The sequence below is a fragment of the Dermacentor albipictus genome, unplaced genomic scaffold (genome assembly GCF_038994185.2).
Source record: "Dermacentor albipictus isolate Rhodes 1998 colony unplaced genomic scaffold, USDA_Dalb.pri_finalv2 scaffold_14, whole genome shotgun sequence".
Lineage (NCBI taxonomy): Eukaryota > Metazoa > Arthropoda > Arachnida > Ixodida > Ixodidae > Dermacentor > Dermacentor albipictus.
In genome coordinates this window covers 689,720-708,646 of record NW_027225568.1, presented here as the reverse complement: position 1 = coordinate 708,646, position 18,927 = coordinate 689,720, and the positions used below count along the sequence as shown (strand labels likewise).

The window sequence follows — 18,927 nt, the reverse complement described above, 5'->3', positions numbered from 1 at the left end:
GGGAGGCCCACGTTTGTGCGCCGCGGCGTACAAACCTCGCCGATCGATCTGGAACTTGTCTCGGAGCGCTGCTCATATTTCTGGCAACGCGCACCGGACACTGCCGGATCGGATCACTTCCCTATCACCCTATCACCCACCTCCCCCAGCCGCGAAGTCGTTCGCGTGTGCGTTGTAGTTCGGTGGACACTCTTCCGCGATTTGTGTCATGAGTGGTCGCGCGACGCCGATTTTTTCGCGCACATAGCGGAGTCTGCTAGACGCGCGTCGACGAGTGTGATTGTGCCGGCCGGCACTCCCTGCCCGGACATTAAGCTGCTGAACATTCGTGCCGCCCGCCGCCGTGCCCAGCGCCGCGCCATCCGCACGAGTGCCGCGTCTGACTGGACCACTTATAACAGACTGGACGCTGTGTGCCGACGGCATGCCAGGCAGCTGCGCCGCCGCAGCTGCGCTAGACTCTGCGCGTCACTCGCTGGCCCGCAAAACCAGCACCGTGGCTGGCGCATCATGCGCTCTATGGTGAACCCGAGGACCCCACGAAGGCCAGTCCTCGGCATCGCTGTTGCCCGCGGCATCACGGAGTTGGCGCTCGCCGAGCTTCTAGCGGACTCTTTCGCTGCCGCCAACGCCTCAACAGCACCCGGCGTCCCTGCGGCTGCATTACGGGCGCTCTATACGGCTGTGATCGTGGAAGGGGGAGATCGCGCGCATACCGCGCGGGCGATTGACAGCCTGTGCAGCGACGACTTCACCTTCCACGAGCAGCAGCGCGTCCTGCACCGCAGGCGACGCCGCACCGCCCCCGGAGCAGACGGCATCACACATCAGATGCTACGCAACCTCGACGACGCCCAGCGGCACCTCCTAGACGCCTACAACGCCGTCTTCCGTGAGGGCTCCCTGCCGGAGTCGTGGCGCTCTGCTGTCGTGGTGACGGTTCTGAAGCGCGGCAAACCCTCACGCGAGCTCGCCTCATACAGGCCGGTCTCGCTAACATCTGTGCCGGGAAAGACCATGGAGGCGATTGCACTACACAGACTCCATGGATTGCGCACGCCCGCGGCGCCCTTCCGCCAGAACAGTGCGGTTTCCGAGCACAGCGCTCCACTGCAGACTGCCTCGCCGTTGTTTTCGACACGCTGGAGCAGGCCAGGCGCGCCGGAGAGACCGCGTTCCTTCTCCTCCTCGACGTGCGCAGCGCTTTTGACACTCTCCCGCACGAATCCGTCATCTGTGCTGTCCGAGCCCTCGGTGTTGCGGGCAACCTGCTTGCCTACGTGCAGGCTTTCCTTGCCGAAAGGAAGTTCGCCGTCCGCGTCGGCAGGGCCACCAGCTCGCCTCGGCCAGTGACCACCGGTGTGCCTCAGGGTAGTGTGTTGAGCCCATTTCTGTTCAACCTCACCCTCGCTCCCATCATCTAATGCATACCGAAAGCTGGCCGCTTCCCTGTGCGCGCTGTGGTGTACGCGGACGACGTCGCACTCTACGTCCGGTGACTGACGTCCGCCATGACCGAGATGCGACGCGGACTGCAGGCGGCCCTGGATTCCGTCGCCGGCTTCCTCCGTGCCATCGGCCTGGAGCTGTCATCGACCAAGAGTGAGGCGATAATGGTGCACCCTCGCGCTGCCGCACGCCGCCACACCGGCCGTGTGTCTCATCGATGGTGTGCCACTGAGCTGGGAACCGACGGTGTCCTACCTTGGTCTGACTATCGACCATCGCCTCACCTGGGTCGCGGAAGTGAAACGCCTACGCGCCGCCTCTCTCCGTGTACGGCACGGACGAAGAGCCGTTTCAAATAAAGTTTTATTCATTCTCTCCGTGTAGAACGTGCGGTTCGCCGCCTCCTCGGGCGCGGGCAGGGCTGCGCCCCTTCCTTCGCCGTCAGTGTTTATGGAGCGATGGCGCTATCGCGGGTTTTCTACGCGCTGCCGCTCTGTGATGTGCGCGACTCCCTGTGGCGCGCCGTTGACCGCGACCATCGCAGGGTGCTTCGTGTGTGCCACGGCCTCCCCCGCATGTCGCGAGTGGCAGAGACGCTCGCCGAAACTGGCGCCTGGCCCCCTTCACTGACGGCTGATCTCCGCGCTCTCGGCCATATCGAGCGCCTCTCTAGAGCCCCCGGCACGGGCCCCATCCTGTCGCTCATACGGGATCTCCCTGCATCACGTGTGGGCAAGATGCTGCAGCTGTTTACGAACATTGTGGCTGATCCGCCGGCTCCACCACCAGCCTGGCCGCCACCGAGCCTCGCAGTGCCCCTGGACGTGTGTCTGGAACTGCCAGGCGTCCGCTCCAAGCAACGCACGCCTCTATGTGCCATCGTGTAGGAGGCTGCAGCGAGGATACAGGACGACCTGGCAGGGAGAGCGCACCTGTACACGGATGGCTCGGTACTCGAGGACGGCTCCGCGGCTGCTGCCTGCTTCGCCCCGAGCCTCGCCCTCGAAAGCCAGTGCCGCCTGCCCTGCCGAGCCAACTCCACCATCGCTGAGCTCGTGGGCGTACATCTGGCTGCGGACGCGCTCGAGCAATCGCCGCACATCGCTCGCGCGGCGATTCTCACCGACTCGAGGCCCGCACTGCAGCAGCTTCTCCTCGAGGAGCGCGCCCCACTGCTCGCCCAGCGTGTTGCGTGCAGACTCCATGCCTTGCAGCAGCGAGGACTGGATCTACGGCTGCAGTGGGTGCCTTCGCACGTTGGCGTCGCCGGGAATGAGGCCGTCGACAAGCTTGCGCGACGCGCACACGATCAGAACACGCCGATCACGCAGCGGGTCAGCGACTTCGACACCGCGCCGCTCAGGATCCGCCGAGAGCTCGCCCTGCGCCATCCTGACGACCGCGTTGCGCGGGGACGCCCGCCACGCCATCTCCAGGAGGCCGGCTTCACTAGGCGCGAGCACGCCTTCCTCCTCGCCTTGCGGACCGGTTCCGTCTGGCCCGCCGAGAGGAAGCATCGCCTCCAAGGAGCCCTCTCCCCTTTCTGCCGGAACTGCGGCGCGACCGAAACGTCGGAACATTTGCTGTGTGAGTGTCCGACTTTTTCGAACGCGCGCGCGGCCCTCGCCCTCGCAAAAGTCTACCATACGCACAAACATCCCTGTGCAACGGTGGACAATCTGCTGCACCCCTCAGGCTGCATCTCGAGCCAGAAGCGCCTCTTCCGAGCGATTCTGGTGTTCGCCGAGGACATCGCCCTGGCCGATCGCCTCTGAGCCCCCTCCCCACGCTTACGGTGTTTCGACCGCTGCTGCTGCCTCCCTGTCCCTTTAACCACTCTTTTCTACCCCATCCCCCCGGTGTAGTGCGGTTGAGGTGTCCTCATCTGAGAGACAGTTACTGCACTGCACTTTAACCCAATTATTTCCTTCCCCAACAAGAACCTCTCTCTCTCTCTCTCTCTCTCTACCTGACGCATGCGTGCGTTCTCCGCACTCTCTTGCATATGCTTCCTATGCAGGGTCGCTCACTTCTTCCGTCGCTCATCCACTGTTCTGCAACTTTAGATGGGCTGAATTTAGTTTTGTCCATGGTGCAACAACCGACGGCTGTTCCATTTGTTCGACGCACTAAATGATATCGCGTAACGATTGCCTTTCTCTCACCTAATCACGAGTCCGGAAAATATTATGTCGCCAAGAACTTTCATGGGTTACGCAGGAGTGTCTAAAAATTACTCCCGAACTCATCTGTCGTTGACTCGAGACGGTAATGTGATTAGCATTCAAGCAATAGAACGACATACTCTATGCTTTATTTAATACATACGTTGTTAAAAAAAAAACTTTACTGGTCATTCTGTGACTTTTGTTGATTCATACTACATGCGACGTACATTGCATCCGGCATCCGACCACTTTTCTAAGGCAGTTTCTTGCCAAGATCACTAAGAGCATGACCACATGAAGACAACGGTATGACTACGGCGCAGTGACGACGATAGGATGGCGAAGGCTGAGTCACGTCAAGCGAACGATAAAAGTGGTATGATGACGACTGCGTAACAGTGAGATGTGATGAGATGTTTGATGACGATGATCTGATGAGCGCGGTGTGATGACAACTGGGTGACGTAGCTGGAATGATGATGGTGGCACGAGCACGACGGCATGACGATGGTGGTATGGCAATGGACGCACGACACCGACTTTTTGACGACGACACATTGACGACTATGGCGCGACAATGGTGGCGTAGTTGCGATTAAATGACGACGGCATGATTACAATACAATAGCGAACGAGAAATTACTTCAATGGAACGACGAAGGTGCAGTGACGACGACGGCATGGGGACAATGGGGCTGACGTTTGTGAAGTCATGACGATAGTAAAATGACAGTGTGGTGACGACGGCATGACCAGAGTTGGATGACAAAGCTAGAATGACGACGATGCAATGAACATGGCGGCATCACGACCAGGAGGAGCACATCGCTAGTGGCTGAAGCTGTTAGAGAACTTGTGACACTGGATCGGCGTACGAGGATGGATGGACGCACGGATGGATGTTCAAAACGTGTGAAGTAGGTAAATAATTATTATCGCATTAAAAATAGTTTTTTTTTGGCGGATATAACATAATTTATTGGGGCTTAAAGGTTAATACCAGGGCTCTGCCCGTCGTCATTTCCCCCAAACAGCTTCGCTGTTTGTCTATTGAGGTTTCTGCCCGACGTACTCTTGATGAAGATGCAATTGCACGCCACAGTGTGATTCACTAGATGTATTCAATTCATCAACAGTTCTCGATGCCAAGTTTATGCAGTAGTGTTTCAGGTGAGGTGCTCGTTGTCCGAAGTAGTTCTGTCTTTTCCCGAAACCTTGGCCTGTTGGTCAGGGTCGTCTATACTCGAAGTCATAATGGTATAATAGTTCCTAATAGTTTCATGTATTTTTATATTTTCAAACTTCTTTGTTGTCCAGTATTGTATTTAGAGACCGGTGAGTTGCTCCACCTTCTTATGAAATTTCCACTTCTATTACTAATAAGGACATACCTTTGTTACGGAGCTTGTAGTTTGCCCTTCCTCACATTTGCTCTAAATAAACTAGGAGATGGTTACATTAGGTGCATATAATCAGTATTTATTTGTACAGTTAAAGTAAGTAATAAGCCTCAATATTTGCGACAAATATTCTATCGTCGTCAGCAAAAGAGCAAAAAGTAATAAATAAGTAACGGCGACGAAAGCAAGAAATGCTCACGTCAATGTCAAGCTACGCTTGTTGCCACTGGGTCGTCGACAGCGCAGGCATAGGAGTACTTGCGCGAGGCCAACAAAATTTCAGAGCCAGAGTAGCACAGTCGACATCACGGTCTTATCAGGTTGACAGGACTATCAGGCCGTTCACAAATTCGCAGCGATGTACAAGAGACTCTGAGACAATCACTTTGTCAAGTTGGGCAGCCGACAGAGTCCGTGGACTCGTGGAATATCACGTACTCGAGGACGGAAGGTCTGTTGAGCTTGGCCATGGCGGTGCGGCAAGGCGCCAGTGCAAATGAATTCCGCGACTCTTTTACCTCCGCCGACTGCCCTCACGTCGACCACTTGATTATTCTAGAAGGAACCGGGGAAGCCAACCACATGGAAATTTTACGTGGGGATATGGCAAGAGACTCGCCCACGCCACAAGTAGCACTAGTGCCCAGGAAGACACGCTGCACCAGCTGTAACCTTGCTGGATGTGCTTTGTGTCATTTTCACAGGAGCTACGATACCCGGCTGCGATGTCGTGGCAGCAGCAATCATTGCACGTCCAGGACCGGGAGGACGAATGTCGCCTGCTCCATGACGCCTTCCTCTGAAAAGTTATTACAAAACAAGAAATCAAAATGCAGTATCAGTTCACGCCAGACAGTATTGTGTTAAGTTTACGCAAAACAAAATTTTCCAAGAGCAACAGCATCAGCTGGACAGAAAGTTAGGTCACCACGAAGCTTAGAGGCAAAACTTGTCAGTTGTGCAAACTTGTGCCCACAAAGTGATACTACTACAGCGGCGATACCGACAATAAGGTTGGTGATCTCCGCGGATTGTACGCCAGTGTCATTCCCATAAGTGTATTTCCTTAAACGATAATGCCTAATTCAAGAAAAGTTACCCGGAGGCCTACTTCACGAAAAGACAACTTTGGTAACACGCAAAATTTCAGTCTTTGATATGTATGTAACTTCATTTATGATAAACGCTTGAGGTATCATGCTTCATTCAATCGTTGCTACCGACCTTTCTGTTAGCATTGCAGTGAAAGGGAAGACGAGCTTTTGAATATGCATGATGTGTGTTTTACTATCTACTACTAGACGTACTTGCGAATTCTGCAACACCCCGATCACAAGTTCCCTTGAAATCGCCACGGGATATGCTTCTCTCTCATGTGTATGCACTACGCATGCACCGGAACTACAGCACTTCTTGCATTGAATTACATATATATATATATATATATATATATATATATATATATATATATATATATATATATATATATATATATATATATATATATGTATATATATATATATATATATATATATAATTCAATGCAAGAAGTGCTGTAGTTCCGGTGCATGCGTAGTTTTAGGTAGTTTTTTCTGACGAAGGCCGTGCCACGGCCGAAACGTTAAAAACATTAAACATGCAATTGTCGTAAGTGTGCAGCTTCGTTTGTAAAACAATATATATATATATATATATATATATATATATATATATATATACACATATATTATAACCAACCATTATATATAGCTTTCAATGTTTACGAGAAAGCGTTTGATGCAGTCGAAACCTCAACAGTCATGGTTGCATAACGAAATTAGGGTGTAGACGAGCCGTATGTAAAAAATACTCAAAGATATCTATAGCGGCTCCACAGCAACCGTAATCCTCCATAAAGAAATCAACAAAACCCCAATAAAGAAACGCGTCAGGCAGGGAGACACGATATCTCCAATGCTATTCACAGCGTGTTTACAGGTGGTATTCAGAGACCTGGATATGGAAGAAGTGGGGATAAGAGTTAATGGAGAATACCTTAGTAACTTGCGATTCGCTGATTATATTGCCTTGCTTAGTAACTCAGGGGACCAATTGCAATGCATGCTCACTGACCTGGAGCGGCAAAGCAGAAGGGTGCGTATAAAAATTAATCTACAGAAAACTGGAGTAGTGTTTAGCACTCTCGGAAGAGAACAGCAGTTTACGATAGGTAGCGTGGCACTGGGAGTAGCAAAGGAATACATCTACTTCGGACAGGTAGTGACCGCGGATCCGGATCATGAGACTGAAATAACCTGAAGAATAAGAATGGGCTAGGGTGCGTTTGGCAGGCATTCTCAGGTCATGAACAGCAGGTTTCCATTATCCCTCAAGAGAAAAGTGTGTAACAGCTGTGTCTTACCAGTGCTCACGTACGGGGCAGAAATCTGGAGGCTTACGAAAAGGGTTCTACTTAAATTGAGGACGGCCCAACGAGCTATGGAAAGAAGAATGATGGGTGTAACGTTAAGGGATAAGAAAAGAGCAGATTGGTTAAGAAAACAAACGCGAGTTAATGACAGCTTAGTTGAAATCACGAAAAAGAAATGTGCATACGCTTGGCATTATATGAAGAGGCAAGATAACCGATACTCATTAAGGGTTAGGGATTGGATTCCAAGAGAATGGAAACGTAGCAGGGGGCGGCAGAAAGTTAGGTGGACGGATGAGATTAAGAAGTTTGCAGGGACAACATGGCCACTATTAGCACATGACCGGGGTAGTTGGAGAAGTATGGGAGAGGCCTTTGCCCTGCAGTGGGGGTAACCAGGCTGATGATATATATATATATATATATATATATATATATATATATATATATATATATATATATATATATATATAATTCAATGAGAAGTTCTGTAGGTCCGGTGCATAAGTAGATTTAGAAACGAAGGTGCACACTTACGAAAATTGCATCTTTAATGTTTGTAACGTTTCGGCCGTGGCACGGCCTTCATCAGAATAAACATACATACAAGCGCGCAGCCGCTTTTATGGGCATGCGCACGTGGGCGTAATCAGTAGTACATGCACGTGTACACTTGCAAATAATAATAATAAAAAAACATAAAAAAAATAAAAAAAAGTACAGCAGCAAATATAACTTAAGCACGATAAATGATATGCATTAAATGTCATTCACGTGTAATGATGATTGTACATGAAATACAGCATGATATCGATTGCGATATGGCAAAACTGATTTGGCATGCTTTGTCAATTCTTTACAAGGACAGGGACATCAAGATATGGCAGAAAGGCACGACACTTTTCCTACGCTCTCGTTAATACCGGATGACACAGTGTTAAATTTGTGGATGAGAAAGGATTCTCGTACCTCTCGATCATGGTGCGATTTGAAACGTGATTGTATTATGGTTACACTGATATTGTCAAACGTATGACCTGGCAGTCGAACATGTTTAGATAATGGCAGGTGTGGCAAGCTGTTAACGTGTGATTTGTGGTTATTGAATAACCACATATGATATATATATATATATATATATATATATATATATATATATATATATATAATGTACAGCCTTGATGCCGTCTTTTTCCTGTTTTACACTTAGCGTGCGTACCCTGAGCAATCGACTAGACACCAAACCAGTAATGTCTGCTGCCGCCCGTATGCGGCGTCGAAGAACTCGTAGACAAAATCGTGTTAGTAGAGACACTTAGCGTGTCGGGTATCCCGGTATACGCAGTGGCCTTCGGGTAATACTTAATTACCGGGCACTGGCGGTGACATCTTGTGACGTTTCGTCTAACCACAATGACTTATTTACACGTTTTCGTGTTCCCTGAGTGTTGTTATAATAGAAAACATCTTGGGCAATCTATTGATGACCACACCCCTTCAAAATTTACGCCTAGCAGAGGAATAGAATACACTTGGACTCGGCACAATTAAAAAAGTGTGCACCTTTTGGGGCTTGTCTTGCCCTGGAAAAAAATCGTCATCTGCATTGGTTAGGTTTCCTTTTTTGGAAACTCTGCAGTTGGTAATTTGCTATGGAGAATGCAATGCCACGTTTATAACTCGCATGCACTTGGTGACTTGGAAATACCGGAAGCGCAGCATTAAAGAAAGGAAAGGCACGCAAGGTAGATGACGAGCATTTTTACGGAACATAAACCCCAAAAGGTGCAAAGTAGCCCTGGCTTGTCTGCTTGAGCTCTGCGTCACTAGGTGGCGCCATCAATCCGTTCGATCGCATGTAAACCTCCGCCAGCCCGGTAATGCGCAAACAATATCGAAATAGTCACGCTAAACCTCTCTAGTGTCATGTACAGTGTGGCCGCCATTAGTTACCGACATCACTTGCGACGTTACACTTGCGGAACTCGTTTACCTCGTGACCGTGAACATGTTTACCTCGTGTTAAAGCATTGACGAACACTATGGGTCGTGTGCCTGTGCAAATCCAGCTGACAGTGTAATGGATCAATGAAGCAATCAATCAAAAGAAAACCTTATTGTATGATTAGCAAGAAGTAGTGTAGATACTATATTTGAAATGATAGCTAGTGGCCGATGCAATACGGAAATGACCCGTACTGTACAAACTGCTACTGGTAATAGAAAAAGATCATCGCTATGCTTAAGTACTAATTTGTAATCAGCTATTCCTACAACATGAACAACCACATAATGAATAACGTCAACAGCAATAAACGATGAACTAAAGGCAATACACCAATGAAACATACATCAGGAAAAGGTCGATACACAGCTTGTATAGAGAGAAAGTGGCGCTTGAATATTATGCCGAAACTTGTTGCAAGTGTGGTGAAGAGGAGCACGAAGAAAACACCCTTGTGTCGGCTGTGCGGGCAATCAGCGTTCGTGTACTGCCGGTGCAACTAGACTGCGCCTAGTGTCTTGTAATAAATTCTCATATTACATTTGGTGGAGGTACTGCACTCCCCGACCTCACCCTGGAACTTCGCAGCCGAACTCTGACAACTGCTCCAGCCGCTACCATGAACGAGGGTCCCAACAATCCGCCTGGAGCATCCGCCGCTCCTATCATATGCGGTGCCGTCCAGCGGCAGCGGGACCCTCCTGTCTTCAGCGGATCAGGTGAGACTGACTTGTAAGATCACAACAAGTGGGATGACCCGACGAAGCTACCTACCGTCATCTTCTATATTGCTGACGATGCGAACCTCTGTTTCCACAATCACGAACGGGAACTACAAACCTGGTCCGCTTTCAAAACATCATTCGCGGAAATCTTCGGTCGCCCGGCCTTGCGAAATCTCCGTGCTGAACAGCGCCTCCCACCAGCGCGCTCAACAGCCCGCCGAGACTTGCACCAGCTACATAGAAAATGTCATGGATATTTGCGCCCGCGTCGATTCCACCATGAGTGATGAGGACAAGGTGAAGCACATCCTAAAGGGCATCGAGGACGACGCATTTCAAATGCTTCTGGCGCGCAACCCTACTTCTGTCACTGCGGTCGTCACTTTTTGCCAGAGCTTCGATGAGCTGCGTCGACAAAGGGTCCTTACACACAGCGCTGTTGTGGTTGGCGACTCTCTCTCGGGCCTCACGCTTCGCTCCAACTCCAAGCCAGCATCATCGCTCTCTGCTGAGATTAAGGATTTCATTCGTGAGTAGGTGGCGCGCCAACTGTTGCCTCTCAACGATCGACCTCCCCAGCTTGACACACCTCTGGCTGCTCCCATTAGGTGGGCCATTCGCGAGGAACTTGCCGAGTCGCTACCTTTAGTTCAACCCTGCCCTCCCGTGGCTGCACCTCTGACCTATGCCGAAGTCGCCGCGCGACCTGTGCCGCCGACGCTTGCGTTTCCTGCGCCAATGCGACTTCAAGCTGCACCTCCTCCCGTGTCGCCTCCAATTCCGGCTCGAAGCCCAGTTCAGACATCTTGGCGCACATGCGACAACCGGCCCATATGCTTCGCTTGCGGTGTCGCCGGCCATGTCGTGCGCTTCTGCCATCGTCGCATGCCACCTGCTGACGCTGCGGTCGCAACACCTGGATATGGCTATTCCCGCGATGCTACCGGGCATGCGATGCTTCCCAACCCAACGTTCTCGCCGCCTCCTCGACGCCCTCTCGGCACCTATCGTTCGCCATCACCGCGTCGTCGCTCGCTTTCCCCCTTATGTTGCCACCAGTGACCTAGCGAGGGGAACTAGCTGCTGCAGTTCCGCAGACAAGAACTGCAAGCTTCGCGACTTCTACTAGGCCTGCACAATCGCCACGCAATTTATTGGAAGTTTTAGTCAAAGGAACTGCCGCAACTGCGCTTATTGATACTGGGGCTGCCGTTTCTGTTATCGACGAAAATCTTTGTCGTAACCTCCACAAGGTCACAACACCGTTGTCTGGTATGCTTCTATGCACCGCGACTGCGCAGCATATAGCCGCGCTTGCTCATTGTACTGCGAGGGTGGTCATCAACGGCATTGACGATGTTGTTGAATTTCTCGTGTTGTCATCATGTTCACATGACATTATTCTCGGCTGGGACTTCTTGTCTCACCATCGTGCCATCATCGACTGCGCCCGGGCCGAAGTGGCGCATTTTCCCGCTTGCCGATGCGCCGCTGCCTGATCCTTCTGAAGATAAAGCCTCGAAGCTCACCGTTGTGTCCGATACGGACATACCACCCGACATGTGTGTGCTTGTGCCCGTCTCTTGCTCTATACCGCGCCAAAAGCTACAGTACTTTTTACACCGTCGCCTATTTTTCTACGTCGCAAGGCCCTACCTCTCCCATTTGCTGTCCTCACAACTGTATCTGGATTATCCTCTATGCTTGTGTCTAAGTCGCCTCACTACGCAGTGACCTTACTGCTCGGCGAATCACTAGGTCGTTCAGCCCCTTGACCCGCTTCACATTCTCGGTGCTTCCGACGAGACGCCCTGTTATGAGTTCGACGTCCTCACTTGTCCTGTGCTGTGCACGTAATCATCATCATTGTCGTCATCGTCGCCGTTAGACGTTCTTGAATCTGTCGTAAACGCCGATCTGCCGCCTCCGTATCGCCAGCAAGTCCTCGCGCGTCTTCAGAATTTTCGCTCGTCGTTTGATTGTGAACAACCATCTCTGGGGAGTATGGAAACCGTCACTCACAGCGACCACACTGGTTCCCATTCTCCTTCACGCCAGCGACCATAACGCGTGTCGGCAGTCGAGCGACAGATCATTAACGAGCAAGTCGACGATATGCTGCACCATGGCGTCATTCGCCCTTCCCACAGTCCTTGGACGTCTCCTGTAGTATTAGCACGCAAGACGGACGGGTCAATACGCTTCTGTGTGGATTACCGTCAACTCAATAAGATCCCTCGTAAAGATGGCTATCCGCTGCCTCACATAGATGACGCCCTCGACTCCTTACAAGGCGCGGTGTATTCCTCATCTTTGGATCTTCGCTCCGGATATCGGCAAGTGCCGATGGCAGAAGATGACTGTGCGAAGACAGCTTTCGTCCCGCCTGATGGCTTCTACGAAGTTACTCTAATGCCTTTCGGGCTCTGCAACACGCCCGCTACTTTCGAGCGTATGATGGGCACCATCCTTCGAAACTACAAGTGGAATACATGTCTGTGCAACCTTGATGATATCGTGGTGTTTTCGCCAGATTTACCGAGGCACCTCGTTCGCTTGAGTGAGATAGTGACCTGCCTCACCTCTGCTGGCCTCCAACTCAAAATCAAAAAGAGCCGTTTCGTTGCCCGCAAGTTAGCAATATTGGGACACCTTATACCGAAGGACGGTGTGCTTTCTGGCCCAGCCAAGCTTCGCACAGTCGCAGAGTTTCCGATGCCCACTACTCTTAAGGCGCTCCACAGCTTTATTGGGCTCTGCTCTTACTTTCGCCATTTTGTGCGCAATTATGCAACTATCATCGCACCACTGACCAATTTCCTTACCGCTACCCATGGCATCTCCGCGTGGTCAGCTTCCTGTGACGAAGCCTTCAAGCAACTACGTCGCCTACTTACTTCACCACCGATTCTTCGACACTACGATCCCACAGTGCTACACAGGTACACGCGGACGCCAGCGGCATCGGAATTGGTACAGTCCTCGCACAACGGAAAGACGGCTATGACGAGTACCTCATCGCGTATGCGAGCCGCACTTTAAAGAAGGCAGAATCCAACTACTCTGCAACAGAAAAGGAGCGCTTTGCCATTATTTGGGCTCTCGTCGAATTTCGTCCATAGCTATATGGTCGTCCTTTTGACATTGTCACCGACCACCACTCCATTTGCTGGCTGTCTCGTTGAAGGATCCGTCAGGTCACCTAGGCCGATGGGCACTTCGCATACAAGAATATGACATCCGCGTTGTGTACCAATCGGGCACAAAGCACTCTGACGCCGATACGCTTTCTCGATCACCGATACCTTATGATGCGGCTTCAGTGTCTCCGCTTTTCGCATCCATGTCAGCCTTCAACATCGCTGATATGCCGGACGAGCAGCGTAAGGATCCCCTGCTTTTAACTATGCTGAATTTCCTCCACGACCCATCCATCACGCCCTCTTCTCGAACACTTCATCGCCAAGCCGCTCACTTTGCTGTACGCGACAACGTCCTTTACCACAGAAATTATTTGCCTAATGGTCGCCTATTTGCCTAAGTCTTTGGACGTCTCCTGTAGTATTAGTACGCAAGACGGACGGGTCAATACGCTTCTGCGTCTTTTTCGTTCGTCCCGCAACACCTGAAGACATAGTCACAGTCATTTCCAGTCTAAAAAATACAGGACCTGGTCTCGATAACTTCAGCCATTCTCTCTTAAAAACGATAGCTTACCTAATATCTGAAATATTCTGTCACATAGTTAACCTTATCTTTAAAACAGGAATCTATCCAAGTTCTTTGAAGAAAGCCAAACTAATCCTTGTTTTCAAGAAGGGAGATAAGCGTCTAACATCTAACTACCGCCCTATAGCTATACTTTCATTCTTCAGTAAAATTATCAAAAAACTAATCGTAACACGCTTATCAAGCTATTTATCAAAATTTTGCATCCTATCACCAAATCAATGTGGATTTCGGGAAGGTTACTCAACTGATATGGCATTAATATTTCTAACAGACAAGATTCGGCAGGCAATTGACACTGGAAATTTTGCTGGCGCATTATTTATTCACCTGTCTAAAGCATACGATACACTTGTTCATAACATTCTTTTTGCTAAATTAGACATTGGTATAACTGGCCCGGCACTGCAATTACTACGTAACTATTTGAAAGATAGAGAATACACTGTATCAATCTCCAGCACTTACTCGCACCCTAAAACAACTAACATTGGTGTACCACAAGGATCTATGTTAGGGCCTCTCTTGTTTTTAATATACATTAGTGACCTCCCAAAGCACCTAAAGTCCTCTAACTGTATCCTTTACGCTGACGACACTACCATCTTCTCCTCAGACAAAAGTCTTGATTCATTGATGCATTAGCTTAATCATGACGCGGCGAATATTGTAGCCTGGTGCCAACTAAACAGACTACACATTAATACTGCCAAATCTAATTGCGTCATCTTCTCAGCTAAACAAAAACATATCTCAGTGTATCCATCGCTAACCTTTGCTTCCAGTGTACTTTATCCTACTGATAGTGCACTGTTTCTTGGCGTCATATTAGATAAACACCTAAAATTTGACGAGCATGTTTTATCCTTCACAAAGAAGACAGCATATGGAATTAGAATATTAATTAAAGTTCGCAAATTCTTTAATATGAAGACACTCATCTCCCTCTACTACGCTTTTATTCACGCGCACATTAATTATTGCATATCATCATGGGGAAACACGTATCCCACACATTTATGTCCACTACAGCATACCCAAAATCAAGCAATTCGCATCATTACACCTAGCAGCTACACAACGGAAGCATCTCCATTGCTCAGATCTAACGGCATTTTATCGTTACAGAAACTAAATAAATACTCACTTGGAATGCTTGTATATAAATCTGTTAACGGGAAGCTCCCGTTCTCTATAATTACTACCAGCCAGTATCCATATTCCACGTCTACCCATTTCGCTTCTACCAACAGCTATTTACTACCAAAACCTAGAACTAATTATGGTAAATTTACCACTAATTTTTCCGCCACACTACTTTGGAACTCCTTATTGTGCCATATTACTCTCATTTTTACACATTCAAATCAAACCTTCGTAAATTTTTGCACTCAATATAACAATTTGATCGTTATCATTATATTAATAAGTACTTTGTGTCGTTAAATATTTTACAGCGTAAGCTAGTGACTAACCTAATATGGTGTCTTTTGTGCTTGCATATAGCTGCTTTGTATTTATATATCCTATATATATCCTACTCATTTGTAATGGGAGGTCCCCTGTACAGTCTGTTGACTGTGGGACCTCCCTCTGTATGTATGTATAATCCCCATTTGTAACCTGATTATTATCCAAATAAAGAACTCTCTCTCTCTCTCAAATGGCTCCTTGTGATACCACGACGCATGCGTTCTGACATATGGGCTTATTTTCATGCTGCTGCTCATAATGGCCACGCAGGCGTTCTGAAAACGTATATTCGGCTAAGGCAGCGTTTGTACTGGCACGTCATGCATCATTTCGTGCGCCAGTACGTACGCGCTTGCACGGCGTGCCAACGGCGCAAAATTCCACAGTGCCCTCCTGGTGAGCTCCAGCCGCTGCCCTGTACGGCAGGGCCCTTGAATCGCGTCAGCATAGACCTATGCGGGCCAGTTCCTTGCAGCTCTTCGGGTAACCGATGGATAATTGTACGTGTCGATCACTTGACGCGCTACGCCGAGACTGCCGAGAGCCTCTGCGCGTGAAGTTGCCTTTTTGAACTTGCGGAACTTCGTTCTTCGACATGGCGCACCACGCGATCCGCTCAGCGACAGGGGGCGTGTCTTCCTGTCCGAAGTAATCCAAGCCCTTCTGGCTGCGTGTAGCATCGTTCACCGCAAGTCTACGGCCTACCGCCCCGAAAGCAAACGGCTTGACAGAGAGGTTCAACCGCACACTCGGTGACATGTTGACTATGTTGACGTCGCCTCGGACCACAGTAACTGGGCCACTGTTTTGCCGTTCGTAACGTATGCCTATAATACGGCCACACAAGCTACCACTGGCTTTTCGACCTTTTTTCTGCTGTATGGACGAGAGCCCTCGTGTACTATGGACACAGTGCTCCCATACCAACCCGACGCTTCCGAATGCACGCCTGTGTCTGAAGCCGCCAAAAACGCCGAGGACTGCAGGCAGCTCGCGCGAACCCTTACGACCGCCGCTCAAGGTCGTCAAAAGCTGCGGCGTGACAGTGGCGCGCTTACACCACTTTTCCCGACTGGTTCCCTTGTTTGGTTGTGGGTTCCGCCTCACAGCCCTGGCCTTTCAACGAAACACCTTGCACGCTATGATGGCCCCTACCGCGTCATAGACCGTACCTCCGCTGTCACCTACGTTGTAGAGCCTGTGACGCCATCACCCGACCTTAGGCATCGCGGGCGTGACACGGTTCATGTACACCGACCTAAGCCGTACGATGACCCCCTCATCCTACCTACGCCGTAAGTTGCCAGGATGGCTCCTCCTCTCTCCCGAGGGCCACTTTAGTGAAGAGGAGGACGAAGAAAACGCTCTTGTGTCGGCTGCGTGAACGATCAGCGTTCGTGTACTGCCGGTGAAACTAGACTGTGCCTAGTATCTTATAATAAATACTTTTATTACACAAGCTTTACTTCCAAAGGTAAGTCATTCCACACCTTAGCACCAGAAAGTTCGATTAGCCTCTCACTGTACACATTGAAGCAGACAGGGATATTAAGAGCGCTGCTGCTTACGTGTGGTGTATTTAGCGAGGGGAATATAAGACTTTACGAAGCAGAGGTGGGTTAGTATTTATTATCTTGCTTATAAAGCAGGAGAGTGTGTAGTTCCGCAAAGTAGTAAACGACAGCACACGTACAAAGAGAGTACTACTGGGATGACGCAACGCAGAAAAAGTAATGATGCGCAGAGCCCACTTTTGTAGACGGATTAAAAGCGTTAAGTAAGCTGTGTATGTTCTGCTCCACGATTCGGCAACAATAGCTAAGGTGGCAATGAAATAGGCTAAAACATAAAGACCGTTGTGAAGTCAATTCAAAATATTATCGTGCGTGTATGAGTGTGTAACAGCCGAAGGACAGCTTCACACAAACAGGGTGAATTTGACCTTTTCAATAAAAGATGTTATCAAATATAATTCCCAGGTTCCTAATGCTGTGAACACGTTAAGTATTTCGATTGTTTAGCTATATATTATTTGAAGCACAGTTGTTTTTTTTTATTTGTGAATGAAAAATAATGCATTTAGTCTTGTCAGCATTTAATAACAGCTGACTGTTGCGAAACCACTTTGACAGGCCAAGCAGTTTGTTGGAAACAAGTGTTTCGCAAGAATTGAAGTATAGTTCCTGTGAATAATATCGCAGTGTCGTCTGCATAGATGAAAGCTTTTGAGGACTGCAACACTCGCGGTAAATCATTAACATATAAAGAGAACACATCTATTGAGTGTCATATGTCCTGTTTCTGTGTCGTTTCTTGAGTGTAAGCTAGGCCTTTGGCCTTAACAAACAGTGATTCCCTTTCTGCGGTAGTTTTGTACGGCTAAATGTAAGCACCAAGCTTTATTGAAAACTTTCTCTTGAATTGAGTGCCGCTATTTTTTTTTGAAATATAGCAAGTTGTGAGCGAGAAAACATCGAGCAGTAGTTATTGTTTTTTGCGACGTCAGAACTTTATTGTATGAATATCCGCCAAACTTCATTTGACGTAAAGCATGTTGCGCAGGCTAGATTAAAAAGTGCTAGATCACTGTTCACTTAGCTCTTGATATAGGTTTGCTCCACAGTTGCAGAATCATGAACAACTATAGCTTGAGCCTTAGTGCGCTACGAGAGAACATTTTCAACGTTATCAAATCATGGTGAAATATTATAATGAATAGTATGTGTTACATTAACAATATGAAACCAATATTCTTTAGTGCTCATTTTGTTTTCATTCATATGTGCACATACGGCAATCAAAAACGAAAATTACGTGGCAGCTTCATCTCGCAGTAATCATGGCATGCAACTGTGGAGTTTCCGAGAACACCTCAAGCGAGAGGTTACGATAAGCACTGAATCACTAGAGACTGATGCAATATTCTATAAAAGCCCTAGTTTCGGTAATTTCGTCATATAAGGGTGATTACTATAGAAAAAGTTGAGTAAGAAATACATCAATGAGAGAGTTGCAGAGGGCACATAAAGTGTCTTGTGGGTGCTGTAGAGATGTGTACCGGGACTAGGATAAAAATAGTGTAACCAAATACACGTGTTGCATCTATTCGCGCGTTAGAAAGCTTGCATGTATAACTATGAAGCACAGTCTGGCCAGACTCTGCCCTGACCGGCAATGAAACCTGGGAGCTTGATACTGGTTGAAACCAACTGAACTTTCCGGGGGGTTATCGTGATGCCTGCGTCCCGAATTCATTGTAAAACAGTGGTTAGGCGAATGATATGCTAATCCAGGCTTTCTGAAAACACTACCACGTCGTCCATGTAAGCCAGCGCATAATAGACTTAGGCGTCGCGACGCACAATATCCAACGCGCTGAAATGTCGCAGGTGACTTGCACAAACCTAAGGGTAATCGAACAAATTTGATCAACCCCCGATGACAAGCGAACGCAGTCCTTGCAATATCGCAGAGGGTGAAGAAGTTGCAGAAATCCCTGCTGCAGTCAAGAGTAGTAAGTAACTCGGCGGACCCAAGTGAGTACCGGGTGGTCCTTTATGAAAGGGAA

At 48.8% G+C, this 18,927-nt stretch overlaps 1 protein-coding gene and 1 long non-coding RNA gene across 2 annotated transcripts in view; one reads left to right on the top strand and one right to left on the bottom strand.

Moving 5' to 3' along the window:
* Window positions 1–1,511: 1,511 nt before the first annotated feature.
* Window positions 1,512–3,224, top strand: LOC139051781 (uncharacterized). The gene is made up of 4 exons (XM_070528772.1): window positions 1,512–1,602; window positions 1,834–2,273; window positions 2,337–3,036; window positions 3,145–3,224. The coding sequence occupies exons 1-4, from the start codon at window positions 1,512–1,514 to the stop codon at window positions 3,222–3,224; spliced, it is 1,311 nt and encodes a 436-aa protein (XP_070384873.1).
* Window positions 3,225–5,098: 1,874 nt separating this feature from the next.
* LOC139051773 (uncharacterized) overlaps window positions 5,099–18,927 on the bottom strand; it is a 32,373-nt gene continuing 18,544 nt past the window's right edge. The window contains exon 3 of the long non-coding RNA XR_011509546.1: window positions 5,099–5,816. This is a non-coding gene — a long non-coding RNA (uncharacterized lncRNA). The remainder of the gene's footprint in view (window positions 5,817–18,927) is intronic.

Excerpts from the sequence above, each read along its gene's own strand:
- LOC139051781 (XM_070528772.1), top strand. The coding sequence starts at position 1,512 with ATGACCGAGATGCGACGCGGACTGCAGGCGGCCCTGGATTCCGTCGCC. Across the intron at positions 2,274-2,336 it reads GCCTCGCAGTGCCCCTGGAC|GAGGCTGCAGCGAGGATACA; the intron begins GTGTGTCTGGAA and ends GCCATCGTGTAG. Across the intron at positions 3,037-3,144 it reads AACGTCGGAACATTTGCTGT|GCTGCATCTCGAGCCAGAAG; the intron begins GTGAGTGTCCGA and ends TGCACCCCTCAG.